This window comes from Hipposideros armiger, unplaced genomic scaffold, assembly GCF_001890085.2.
Source record: "Hipposideros armiger isolate ML-2016 unplaced genomic scaffold, ASM189008v1 scaffold_373, whole genome shotgun sequence".
Taxonomy (NCBI): domain Eukaryota; kingdom Metazoa; phylum Chordata; class Mammalia; order Chiroptera; family Hipposideridae; genus Hipposideros; species Hipposideros armiger.
Window position 1 is genome coordinate 1,011,996 of NW_017731723.1, and position 12,058 is coordinate 1,024,053.

The 12,058-nt window shown below is 51.2% G+C and overlaps 1 protein-coding gene across 8 annotated transcripts in view; it reads right to left on the minus strand.

Annotated features, from left to right (window-relative positions):
* The window catches only part of TLE3 (TLE family member 3, transcriptional corepressor), a 54,069-nt gene that overhangs the window by 29,923 nt on the left and 12,088 nt on the right, over positions 1–12,058 (minus strand). For 4 of the 8 annotated variants that reach the window (XM_019662384.1, XM_019662382.1, XM_019662383.1 and 1 more), the window contains exons 5-6: positions 2,692–2,754; positions 1,047–1,121 (exon numbers count right to left, since the gene is read on the minus strand). In XM_019662384.1, the coding sequence (XP_019517929.1) occupies positions 1,047–1,121; positions 2,692–2,754 (138 nt within the window). Of the gene's footprint in view, positions 1–1,016; positions 1,122–2,691; positions 2,755–12,058 lie in introns of all 8 variants that reach the window. The other 4 variants (XM_019662380.1, XM_019662378.1, XM_019662379.1 and 1 more) reach the window with 1 other exon arrangement.

The following is a 12,058-nucleotide window of genomic DNA, read 5'->3' on the forward strand; positions in this document are numbered from 1 at the left end:
ACTATCCTTCAGAATGATCTGGAAAACTTCAGAAAAAGACTCCCAGTCCAACCCCCGGACCTATGAAAAGAACTCTGGGGGGAGTCCCCTGGCATTGATATTGTTCAGAAGCCCCCCTGAGGACCCTGGTCCAGCTGTCTGTGGCTAGGAAGCAGTAATCTCACCCACCCCTTTCATTTTATCATACATTTTTAGAGACGAAAGTTAGGCAGGTACACCCCAAGGGTAAGAACCTTGCTCAAAGTCACACTGAAAACCTTCTTTCCTCAGATGCTCATCTTAAATATCCTTAGTCTCAACCCAAGTAGCAAGCAAGAGAAAGATGCTATTTGAATCCAAGAAATGAACCGAAGATGCAAGCCAGCTAGGGGTGCTGAAGGGGAGAGGTCTGGCTTCCTCCTTCAGACCAGACGTGGGCCTCACAAAGCACTCTTGGTTCTTTTCTCCTGTTTCTTCAACCTAGAAGGTCAGGAAGACCTGTCGAGGTGCCCTGGCCGGACTTCACAGGGCACGCGAGGAACACTCAGCCAGGCGGCTCAATGCATAAGACAGCAAGGCCCAAACCCAAATTCCACAGCACATTTCACATCAACAGTACAGACATCAGCAGAGACAGTTCTGATCCCAGGTGGCCAAAGAAGGGCAGACCTTTGCCAGGGCGGGGGCACAGGGCAGGCAGGCCCCCGGGAGGCATGGGCAGGCTGGGGACCCACCACAGTCAGCCTGGCCTTCAAGGTGATCTTCAGAGCCCACTCCCCTCAACGAAGGGGACACCAATATCTGGGGGAAGACAGGGCTGATGAGTTTAGAGGTAGATTTGAGACATGTCTAGCACCCCTTTAATTCGGGGACTGGGAGGCAATTGGGGACCCAGTGGGGAGACAGCCCCAAATGGATCCAAGCCCATGAAATGCTTGGGGAGCCGGAGCCCTGGGGCCGCCGTTCTTTGAAGCCAGCGAAGATCAGGGTCCATCTCTGGTTACGGAAAATGAGAGGAATAAAAGGGCTATACACACGGTGAGAGGCAGATTGGGGAGTCCACGTACCCCGATGATGGCGTTCAGCTCCGTCATGGTGACCTGCTTGGCACGTTCCACGGCTTGTGCCACCTGCTGCTGGTGCTGGAGGGAATAGGGCATGGGTTAGCTGCGGCCACCTTCCCCACCACTCAGGGCAGGCAGTCACCACCCAGTCCCAACAGAAAGCAGAGGAGGTCCACACACTGGTGCAGGAAACAAGTAGGACAGGGGACAGGACGTTTCTACTTTCTTCTTTCAACCCTCTTCAATGAGCATGTATTATTTTTGTCACCAAAACTTCCTATAAGCTATTTTAAGTTAAAATATAAATGAGTCAAAGGATGGCTATCAGTCAACAGCCTCCCCTCCACCACACAGACAAAGACTTCCTTCCATGCATCTATGAGCTGGACATCAGGTGACATTACTGAATAAGTATTAATGTTCTAAATGCAGTAACAGTATTACAGTCATGCAGGAGCCTGTCCATGGTTTTTTGGAGACACAGCTAGACAGTGAGTGGCGAACTGTCATGGTGTCAGCAGCTCACACTCAAAGGGCTCACAAGAAAAGCATGTGTATCTCAAGGTACCCAAATCTGTATCTATCTAAATAGCGAGAAAACAAACAAAAACATATGTCTAGATGGAAAGAGAAGCGGCAAAACGAACCCAGATGTAAACAACGGACTTTGGGTGATAAAGATTTGTCCGTGTAGCTTCATCAGTGATAAAAAAAACGCACCACTCTGGTGGGGGAAAGCTATGGAAAAATCTCTGCACCTTCCACTCAATTTTGCTGTGAATGTAAAACTACTCTAAAAAATAATCCTTTTTAAAAAATTATCTTTCGGTACATTCATTCCCTTCAGCCTTGAGGTAGCACCTGCTTCACAGGCAGCTATCTCCCCTCCTGGGCTACACGCTCTGAGGACATCACTGTATCCTGTTTTGACATGAATTCAGTCATTTAATGGCCATTACTGTGACTCAGATCCAGGACTGCAGGAGGGAGCTGAGAGGGTGCCAGCCACTGCAGGGCGTGGAGGGGAGGGCTTGCCCAGCTGGAATGAGCAGTCTACCTGTCTGTCTGCACGGCACCAAGGAACCCCCTTGGAGACGGTTCCCTTACACCGTCCACAAGCCCAGCCTGCCTCAGGTGGGGAGCCTTGGAACGTGGCTTGGCATGTAATGTGACCGACTGGCTGGGTATCCCTCTGGTGAGTCCACTCTGTCCTGGGAGTGGGGTCCCCTTTGGGTATTGGTTCCCCTCACAGGGTCTGGCCCTTGGCACTGACGGGCCAGGCTTCCTTGATCCTAGACATTTCCAGATGTGGAAGTTGGAATACCAGGAAGCAGAGACTAGGAATTCTGGGTTGGATGGGGTATAAGGGGCACAGAGGCACCCATTGCTACCCCGGGGTCACAGGCCAGAACCCGCCTCTCTGGTCTCAGGCAGTGGCAGAGAACCAGTTCTACCGGAGGAATGAGCAAATTGTCCCTCTGATGTGGCCGCCTGCCCCTGAACCAGCTGGAGGAGGCTCTATAAACCCTCAGGTTGTCAACTTCACCTTCAGTCGGTGTGAATGAACGGGCGGGGGCGCTGGTGAGACCTCATTAGCCAGTGGGCTGCTTTGGAAAGAAAAGGCGGGTGCAGTTCAAGAAGGTCTTACCTCTTGTGACAAGAAAGGCATGATCTGTGCTAAAATTGTGTTCAGTCTCTTCGCAATCTCTGTCTGCAAAAGAAAAGAGAATAAATCAAGTTGCCAAAATAGTAGACAAGTGGAAGTGCCGATTCCCCCAGACCACAGACCCTCATGCCCGGCTCCATCTTTTCCGGCCTCCGTGCTAATCTGCAGCACGAAGACACTTCTTCCAGCTCCCTGCCACCGGGTTGGCCTACATCTGGAGGGGCTCCAATTTCCTATCAGAGGTGGTCTATCTGTTTGGGTCAGAACATAGTCTGCCTGCTCTTGATGGAAGCCCTAATTAAAAACAAAGCAAAACGAAACAAGAAAGACCCCCACACTGTACACTCCAGTAAAACCTATCACAAGAGGGAAATGCAGCGTGGTGAGGAAGCGCTTTCTATGCCCAGTGGCCCCAATGGCAACAGCAAGACAGGCTCTCAGACAAATCGGGAGGTGACTAGAAGCCTCCACGCAGCAGGGGCCAAAAGGTCCCCGGCCCCCCCCCCGCACACAAGGTGGTATGTGGCTTACAGGGCCTCCTGCACCCCCACTTTTCACTGTTGCCTCCCCCATATTATTTGCTGCCCAGCCTGAAATCCCATCATTAATACTTCATTATTTAAGGTAAAGTCTTGCCTTCCCTAATAAGCTGCTCAGGAGGTAACTCTTCAGAGCCCTAAGCTTTCATCTAAGTTATCACAGAAAGGCAGATCCATTCTCTGCCCCATCCCCTAACACTTCCAAAAAGACCACATTTAGAAACACATCAGCTATTTTTTGCCACCCGTGTCCCAAATGAACCCCAGGTCAAGAGCGGTTAAAAGAGAGTGGTGCTAAATGGTTAACTGAGCCTAGACGGGAAGGCCCGGATTCACTACAGAGGAGTCTCAGAATTGCTTTTCTTATCTCATTCTTAATCCTGAGGCAGCCAGGACTGAGGTCCCAGAGCTGGCTTCAAAGCTCTCATCAGCACATAGCAATCTTCCAGAGACAAAACCATGACAACAGCCTTTAAAAATCTGTGATCATCTGTATGTCAAACGATTCCGGATGACAAATCCTTGAGCACTTAACATAAAAACAATGCTGTCTGACTGCTTGCAAACAGACCCTGGGCCTCAGGGCCTTGGGAGAATTCCTGGGGCCAGCACCCCCACCTCCCTCTAGCCTGGCCACTAAGGGGGACGCCTCGGGTTTGCAGGCAGGCCACAGACTAGGAACCTGACTGGCTCTGGCGGCCACACTGGCAGGTTCCAACACAGGTGGCCTGTCCACATCAGGGGCTCCTGGGTGGGGGTCTGGGGTAGCCACTCTCTCCTGGAGCACCCCAGATTCTCAAGAAGGGGCCAAGGTTTCTCACTGTGGACCATTTAGGGTGGAACAATTCTTTTTGTGAAGAACTGCCCCTTGTATCCCAGAGTGTCAGTAACGGTCCCCACTTCCAAACTTCCAGGGAGGTGGGGGAGTACCACCCCCACGGAGCCCCATGGGACCCACAGTCACATCTGTACATTCAGGGTACACTCAAGCAAGGACATTTGCATCAGGGCTCCTCGGCCTCAGTTGCTGCTGACATTTGGGGCTGGGTACTTTGTTGTGGGGGGCTGTTCTGGGCATTGGAGGGTTTTTAGCAGCATCCCTGGCCTCCACCCACTAGACACCTGTCATTCATACTGCAAGGAACCTGGGAAGATTACTAAGTAATTATTGTATAAATTATTAACCCAGGTAAGTGGGGAGGGTATACTCCAACATTGGGTTCTTTCTCATTTCTGTGCATTTTTTCATCCGCCAAATTGACTAATAGTGGGAAAGGAGAATAAAGTATCAAAGTCAGGGCTGTATATGGCAGGAGTTCTAGAAACAAGCAGCTAGTCTGCAGCTCATCTCAGTCCACACGTGCACAGAGCGACATGGACACGCAACTATCTCTTGTTTACGTGCCAGATAAGAATACAAGGATACATTAAAAACAAACAGCAATCAACTAAATAAACCAGGCTCACTGCTTAGGAAGCTCCCTGGACCTAGGCCTCTTACCTCACATAACTAGCGTAGCAGTGCCTGGCACACAGACGGTGCTCAATAAATGTTTAGCCAGAAGAATCTCACCAGCCTCCCTGCATTTCTCTCTCAAGGCTCCCTAGCGCAGACTGTCCCCTGGCTGAAGACCTGGGCCTGCCCCAGGGTGGGCAACGTTTCTGGGAGGGGCCGTGGTGGATGGAGTGTTGACATACAACTGGGAGGTGGGGTGGGCGGCAGCCAAGCCCTTTGCCAACAGGGTGAGGTGGTGCGGTCAAGCCAGACCAACCACAAGCCGCCTCAGTGGGTCTCTGACTATGGCCCCCTTCCCACAGCCAGGAAGGCAGGCAGCAGGCTCTGACCCTTCCTGGTCACCCAGGGCCTACTCAGCAATTACAACTCACACTCTCTGGGTTGGGTGGTTGTGAAAGGGTTTCCCAGCTGTTGCCTACTTCCTCTAGCAGATAGGTCAAGGGTCAGGGTCTTGGCAGTTACAGGAAAAAGTAGCTGACCTTCCCCTTCCCCATACCCTTTAGCACACAGGGGGCCACAGGCTTCCCCGAGGTGGGCTCTTCCCGCAGGGCTTGGTCCCAGTCCGGCGTCCTCTCGTCATGAGGAATGGGGATCTGCCAGGACTTCGAGGAGCCTTGCCAGTTCAAGGCTGGGCATCCAGGCCACCAGGTAACCACAGAAGAGTCCCTCAGAGCAAGTTCCCTTCAACCTCACCCTTCCACCCCTCCGAAAGCAGTTCCTGCCTCCTTCGCCCATCCCCAAGACCACAAACATCCACCGAGGGTCATGTGAACAGCGCCACACAGATATGGAATGTTCTGGAAGCCTGGGTCTCAGCATCCATCCAGGCTCTCCAATGGGGGCTTGAACTCAATTAAGTGAGGCCTCACTGTGTGGCAATTAGGACTTTGGTACACCATGAGGCAGGACTGGACCGGGCTGAGAGGGCGGGCAGAGCAGACGGGGTGGTCTTACACTTGGGAGAGCTTTTATAACACACCATGGCTTCCCTGTCCTGGGTCTGGGGTGGGTGGGTGGGAAAAGCAACGCAAACACATCTGTAACTCCTGCTGTAACTGTGCCATCACCTGCTATAGAGAAGCACTCCCTCCCAGTCCCCCCAAAAAGGGGAAGCAAAGACTGAGCCTTACCTATGTCTATCTACACGGGCCACCCAACCCTGGGAACGGGCTCAGCACACTCTGGTGAGTCAAAGAAAGAACAAGAAAACTGTTCACTAAATGATTTTTCTCGTGTTAATCTTTTTGAAGGTGGTGACTGCAGGAGGAGAAGGCTCCTGGAAATAGAAACTTGGCCGGACAGAACCACTCTTACAAACAACAATACTACTACTAATGGCTAACATCACTGACCCAGCCCTTCCAAGCATTTGACATGGGTGAGCTCACACTAACCCTATAGGAAAGGCGCTTACTGAAATCTCCATTTTTCAGATGGGGAAATTGACGCTCAGCCATTGAGCAACTTCATTAAATGACTTCCTACCAAGAAGCCAAATTTCCCCATTTTGAGAGAGCTTACAGAAGTATTTCTGAAAGAAAAACTACCATCAGGGTTAATAATCGACAGCATTTCTGATTAGAACAGCTGTTAAAACAGCATTTTATCCAACTCAATCAAGCTCCAAACATCAGTTGCAAGGAAGTAAAAAAAAAAAACAAAAACAACCCAAGATGTGTGACCTCAACAATCCGGACAGGTCACATACCACAAAATGGAACCAGAGCACACGCTGGAAAACTCCTTTTGGCAACGCAGGTCCCTGTTATCAGTAAGGCAGTGGTGGTTCTGGGGCCGACCTCCATCTTAGGCCCGCAAAGCCACCGCCTTTGAGCCAGATCCTCAGACACGAACCAGAGAGGAAGGGTGCCTGGCGAGGGAAGACAGCTTCCTTTGGCAAAAGGTGTTTGGGGAGCCTGACGCTGCCTTTGAAAGTTGCTTTTCAAGTGTGGTTCAAAGAAGGCGGCTTTGCTGGTGGAAAAACATCGTGGCTCAGAAGGAACTAATCTACTAGACACAGACAGAGCAGCACTTCAGAGAACCGTGCAGTGATCCTGTGAAATTCAGAATCTGCGCTCCCAACTGGGCGCTGGGAGGAACATCTGCCCTCTGTCTCTGTCGAGATTGTTAGGCAAATAAATGACGGAAACAAGATCGTGGGGGGCAAGTGTAATTTCCCAAAGAGCAATCTGCTCCCCGAGCCTCAGGAGCTCCCACGTGCGCCATCATCTCCTCGTTTAAGCAGGACCTCTAAAAATCTTGCTGTAAACTGAGGGTACTTGAGCATTCTCCAAGCATATTTCTCTAACAACGCGCGAGCATTCACGGTTGCCACGGCTTCCCGTCCCCAGGCCTCTGACCCAGGGTGATGAAGGGAGAGGGAACCTGAGGATGGGCCTCACCCCAGCAACCTCTTGACCTGGCCTCAGCACCCAGCCAGGCTTTGGCCTTTTTCTTTTTAACTTAGTTGACTGCCCAAGGCATGGCTGACAGCTGCTTCCACCAGCTGCTCCCTCCACTACTCCCCTTTCAACTGCCCAGGCGGCTGTACCTGTGGGCTCTCGAGAATGCACACTTCGTTTTAACCTCAAATAAAAAACAAGGAGAGGAAGAAACCTGCCACTTTGAAGAGCGTGTTATGACCCAAAGCCACACAGAAATGACCTGGCTTTTACTCCCAGCTCTGCCTCCATCGAGCTATGTGGCTTTGGGCAAATCACTTCCCTCTGCTGGGCTTCAATTTTGTTGTTTGCAAAACAGAGGGGCAAACTGGATAACGTGTAAGACCCAGGAGCCATCACTTAAGAGTTTAGAATGGTAACCGTTCCTGAATTGCTCTGGGATATATCGTTGCCTCCACCAAGCTCAGTAAAATAGAGCACGGCATGAGTGTGAAGGACAAGCAGAGAAGAAACAAGCCACCTGGAGACGTGGACCGATGCTGGCTGGTGGGCTAGGCCGGGGCTGGCTGGGGGCTCAGTCACGAGGACCAGTCTTCACAGCACAGACACATGCAAACGTGTCCATCGGCTAAAGGGCACACAACTGTCACAGAACAGTGGTGTCCTGTCTGGACGTGTCAGGCAGCTCCTGTCCAGGTTGCTCTGATTCACAAGGAAAGACGGGCTGTGAGCAGAAGGCAGCCCGGCAAGGGCTCTTCAAGACTATCATTTAGTGGGAAGTAACAGCAATTTCCATGTCTGTGAGTCAGTCAAGGGGCCATCACTAGGCTCCTGGTTTTACTTCTGCAACAAGGATTTCTTCCTGGGACAATCAGGGTGATGTGTTGTGAATCCAGAGACCCATTATTTGCAGGTATGCTCGAGAAAAATGAGATGAGGAAAAAACACCTGCCTGTGTGACATCCGCGTCACACTCCCAAGCCACGTGGAAATGGCTTTCAACTCAGCTGTGTCTGGTGTGCCATGTGACCTCTGGGAAAGACACGTCCAGTGGCTGGGCCTCAGTCACTCCTCTTGAAGCACGTGTGTTTGGAGTGGGGTTCTTGACTTGTAATCAGGCTTTACCTGGTTCTTGGACTCAGGTCCTAGAACCTAGACACAGGTTCAAAGAAAGTCTGCTTCATCTTGAATTAAAATCACAGGGGCACAGGAAGGGCTGGGATGCCGTACAAAAGGAGGAGGAGGGCTCCAGCAGCCAGGCGCCACGATCAGCCAGCAATCAAATACTGAAAGATTCCAGAACAATGTGTCTGGGCAATTTTAACTTAAAATATCCCATTGCATTTCCAAGGCAATTCTAAATTGATAGGCCCTCAATTATTGGACTACAAGATGACATTCCTTGCCAGGCAGTTTCTCCTCAGGCCAAGCTGAAATAAAGCAAGTGGGTGTTTTATTGCCAGTGGGAGGGAAGTCCGGGGACGGGGAGGGGCGAGACCTCCAGCAAAAGCCAGCGTGGGGTTCTCAGGCCCCACTCCATCCGAGCCACAGGCTCTATGGGCAAAGCAGCACCATAGTGTCTTTAAGAAGGGGGCAAATAAATGATCCACTTAGCAGCCGAGGGAGATAATGACCCCTGCTCCTGGAGGGGCTAGGGAGGTTTACATCACAGATCACTCAATGATAGGTGAGCCTCCTTAAAGGCCCTTTTAGCACTGACATATTGATCAAATTATATATAACTACAACACCATTAAATATTTATGCTTCCGAAGAAGCCTGCTGAATTCTTTATGCTGGGAGGGCTTGATACAAGAAAAGCCCCAGCCCTGGCATGACCCTGAGGCTCAGTCTCCCATGGGAGGGAATGGGACAGTGGCTAAGGTGGGCCTGTGACCAACACTCTAGGCACCAGCCCCCAGGCCCTTCACGTGGGGTAGGTGGCAGTGACGATACCACACTAGCCCCTGCCCAGCTAAGGCAGAAGACAGGCAAGTGAATTCAGAGTGTCGAGTTTGTGACATGATCTTTCATGCTTCCCCGAAAGGAGTTCCGCCTTCCCTTTCTCGCTGCACCAGAAATCTCAGGTGTTTTCTGCCAAGAGTCTAGGGAAGGGAATTGGGAATGGTGAGACCAAGTGAGAAAGTCTCTGAGATGGGGGGACAGAGTACGATTCTAAGCCACTGGCCCTGGGGAGTTGGCAATGCAAAATCTAGAGACCTGCGGTTCCCCCTGTCCTGCACTTGGGCCTCGGTTGGTTTCCAGTACATGAAGGAGGCAGATTTGGGTTCAGCATAACAATCTCAAAAATGAATTAAGTGCTACGTCCAAGTGCGTGCCCCATCTTGGGGGCATTCAATGGAAACTCAACAGGGTCACCGGGCTAGACACCAACCACTCCACGGGAGGGACCTGGGCCTCCATGACAGCCAAGTGCCTCCCTGGCTCTAAGACTCTAAGGCGTTCATTTTCCAGTCTCTCAGTTTCCATCTACCAGGCTTCCTGTTAACAAGATCCAATAATCTTTAAATATTTGTTCACTTTAATTTCTTGGTTCCCAAACACATTAAAACTCTGCTTGCCTCCCACCCCCACTCCGGCGGATGGCCCTCAAAGAGCTTGCTTGTGTAGACAGAACAGGGAAAGCCTTTTCAGATTACACCTTCCCCCAACACTGCCCATTCATCCCAGGCACTGCCAATGCCCCATCTCTCCCTCCCCTCAGATAACCCCCGGCCCCTCCCCCACCTTCCCAGACTCCATTGGCCAACTCCCCTGCCAGGAGGAAAAATTCTCAATTCATCGCAGTGGGGTTGCCATGGCAACCCCCCCCCACCTAATCCCCCTTGGAACATTATGCAAATCTCCCTTTGCCCCTCAACAGGCTATAAAAGTCACATTACCCTTGCAGAGTCAGCTCCTTAAATTTCGGGGTCTCCCCATGAGGGCAGTGCTACAAAGGAAATACTGGCCATGACTTTTTAAGGACAGAGGCTCTCTGGGAAGCCTGGGTGGCAGGGAAGGGAAAATGAGGTGTAGGGGGAGGGAACAAACTGGGCAGAAAGAGCCCCATTTTATCCACCCACCACGGAGTTCACGACCAAAGGGCATGTCTCGTCCTTAGATGAAAAGGGTCAGAGGCTCCTCTCTCCCCAGACTAGGATGGCAGGAGTGGTGCCATTTCACAGGCCATAAAAATCAGAACCAGTTATTTAGAAACTTGTTCAGGCAATCGGCTCCCTCTCAAACCCAACATGCCATTCAACGCCTCATTTTACAGAGGAGGACAAGGAGTCCCAGACCAGAGAGGGCAAGGAGCTGCCCCAGGTCACACAGCGAGACAGTCCCCTAGCTTTAGGCCCAGAATTCTACCCCCAACACCAAGGGTTCTCCACCCGGGGCGGTTTTGCTTCCCCAGGGGATAGCTGGCAATGGCTGGTGACATTTACTGGGTGTCACAACTGGAGAAATGCTACTGACAACTAAGAGGTAAGAGGCCAGGGACGCTGCCAAACATCGACGGACGCACAAGGACAGCCTCATCGCAGAGAATTATCTAGCCCCAAATGTCAACAGTGCCCAGGGCTGAGGAGACCTGATCTACACATCGCTGACACTCCTGTTTTACTGAATTCTTAAGGGCTTGGGCTGGGGATTTCCCAGCACTGGAACAAAAGCCCTGAAGTACAGGTGGGTCTAGGAGTGGGCATGTGGGGAGACCACAAGACCACACTCAATTTGGCCTATGGATCAAGATCACTGGCCCACAGTGAAACAGAGCTGGTTTCCAGCTCTGATCCAGCCCCTGCTCCACCTGCTCTACCATGAGACCACAAGCACGTCACATGATGTCTTTAAACATCAGTGTTCCCATGTTAGGCGGTGCTCATACCTACAATGCAGCTTGGCATGTGGCGCCAATCAGAACAAATGACAGAGGGCTCTGGGAAGTCTTACAACATCCACAATACCAAAGATCTGGTCCTCGCTCTACAAGGCCTTGGTAACTTTTGGGGCTCTGTCACATTGTGAGAATCTCTTGCTGAGATCTTCTGACACGTAAGGTAGGTCCCATGCGAAGCAGCTGATATGCAATCGTCTCATATAATCCTCATAACGCTCCCTATAACTGCGCAGTCAATATTCAAAGCTATAGGCCATTCGTGGCTAGCGAACATTAATTAAAATTCAATGGAAACGCAGTTCCTTTGTCACGTAGCCACATTCCGAGGGCTCAATAGCACATGTGGCTGGTAGCTACGATACTGGACAATAACATATCCATTTCCATTATGGAAGGAACGACAGCACTGCTCCAATAAGTAGGGTTACTGTCATCCCCATTACAAACTTAAGTCACAGAGGTCAGACAGTCTGCCAGAGTCACAGAGTCTTGACCTAAAACTCAAGCCCAAGTCGGTCTGACTGCAAAGCCTGTCTCTTAGCCACCAGGACCCACCACTTCCCAGCTCTTGGTGGCTCTGCAACTAACTTCCCAGGATCCTCCTTAAGAAACCAGTAGACTTCTGATGGAGAAACTCTGCATCTACTGGCACAAAGCTGCCAGTAAACATGGGTGCATATCAGAGCCCCTACCTACCCGCCACCAGGGGGCCTGGGAAATACCCACTGTTTCTGCAGCATCACTGGAGTTTAAGGAAAGAGCCTGTCAGGCCAGGTGGATAGTGAAGGAAAGCCAGGTAGAGGTTCCCTAAAAAGTGCTTTAAGAACCCGGTGAAAGAATAGAGACGAATCAAAAAAGGCTAAGGGGAGTATCTAGAAAGAATTAAGAAATTCTTCGGTCGGCCGAGTGGCGTGATGGTTAAGAACTGGCTTGGGATGCCACAGGGCCCCGGTTTGGATCCCACATGAAGGCCAGTGACACTGCCCTC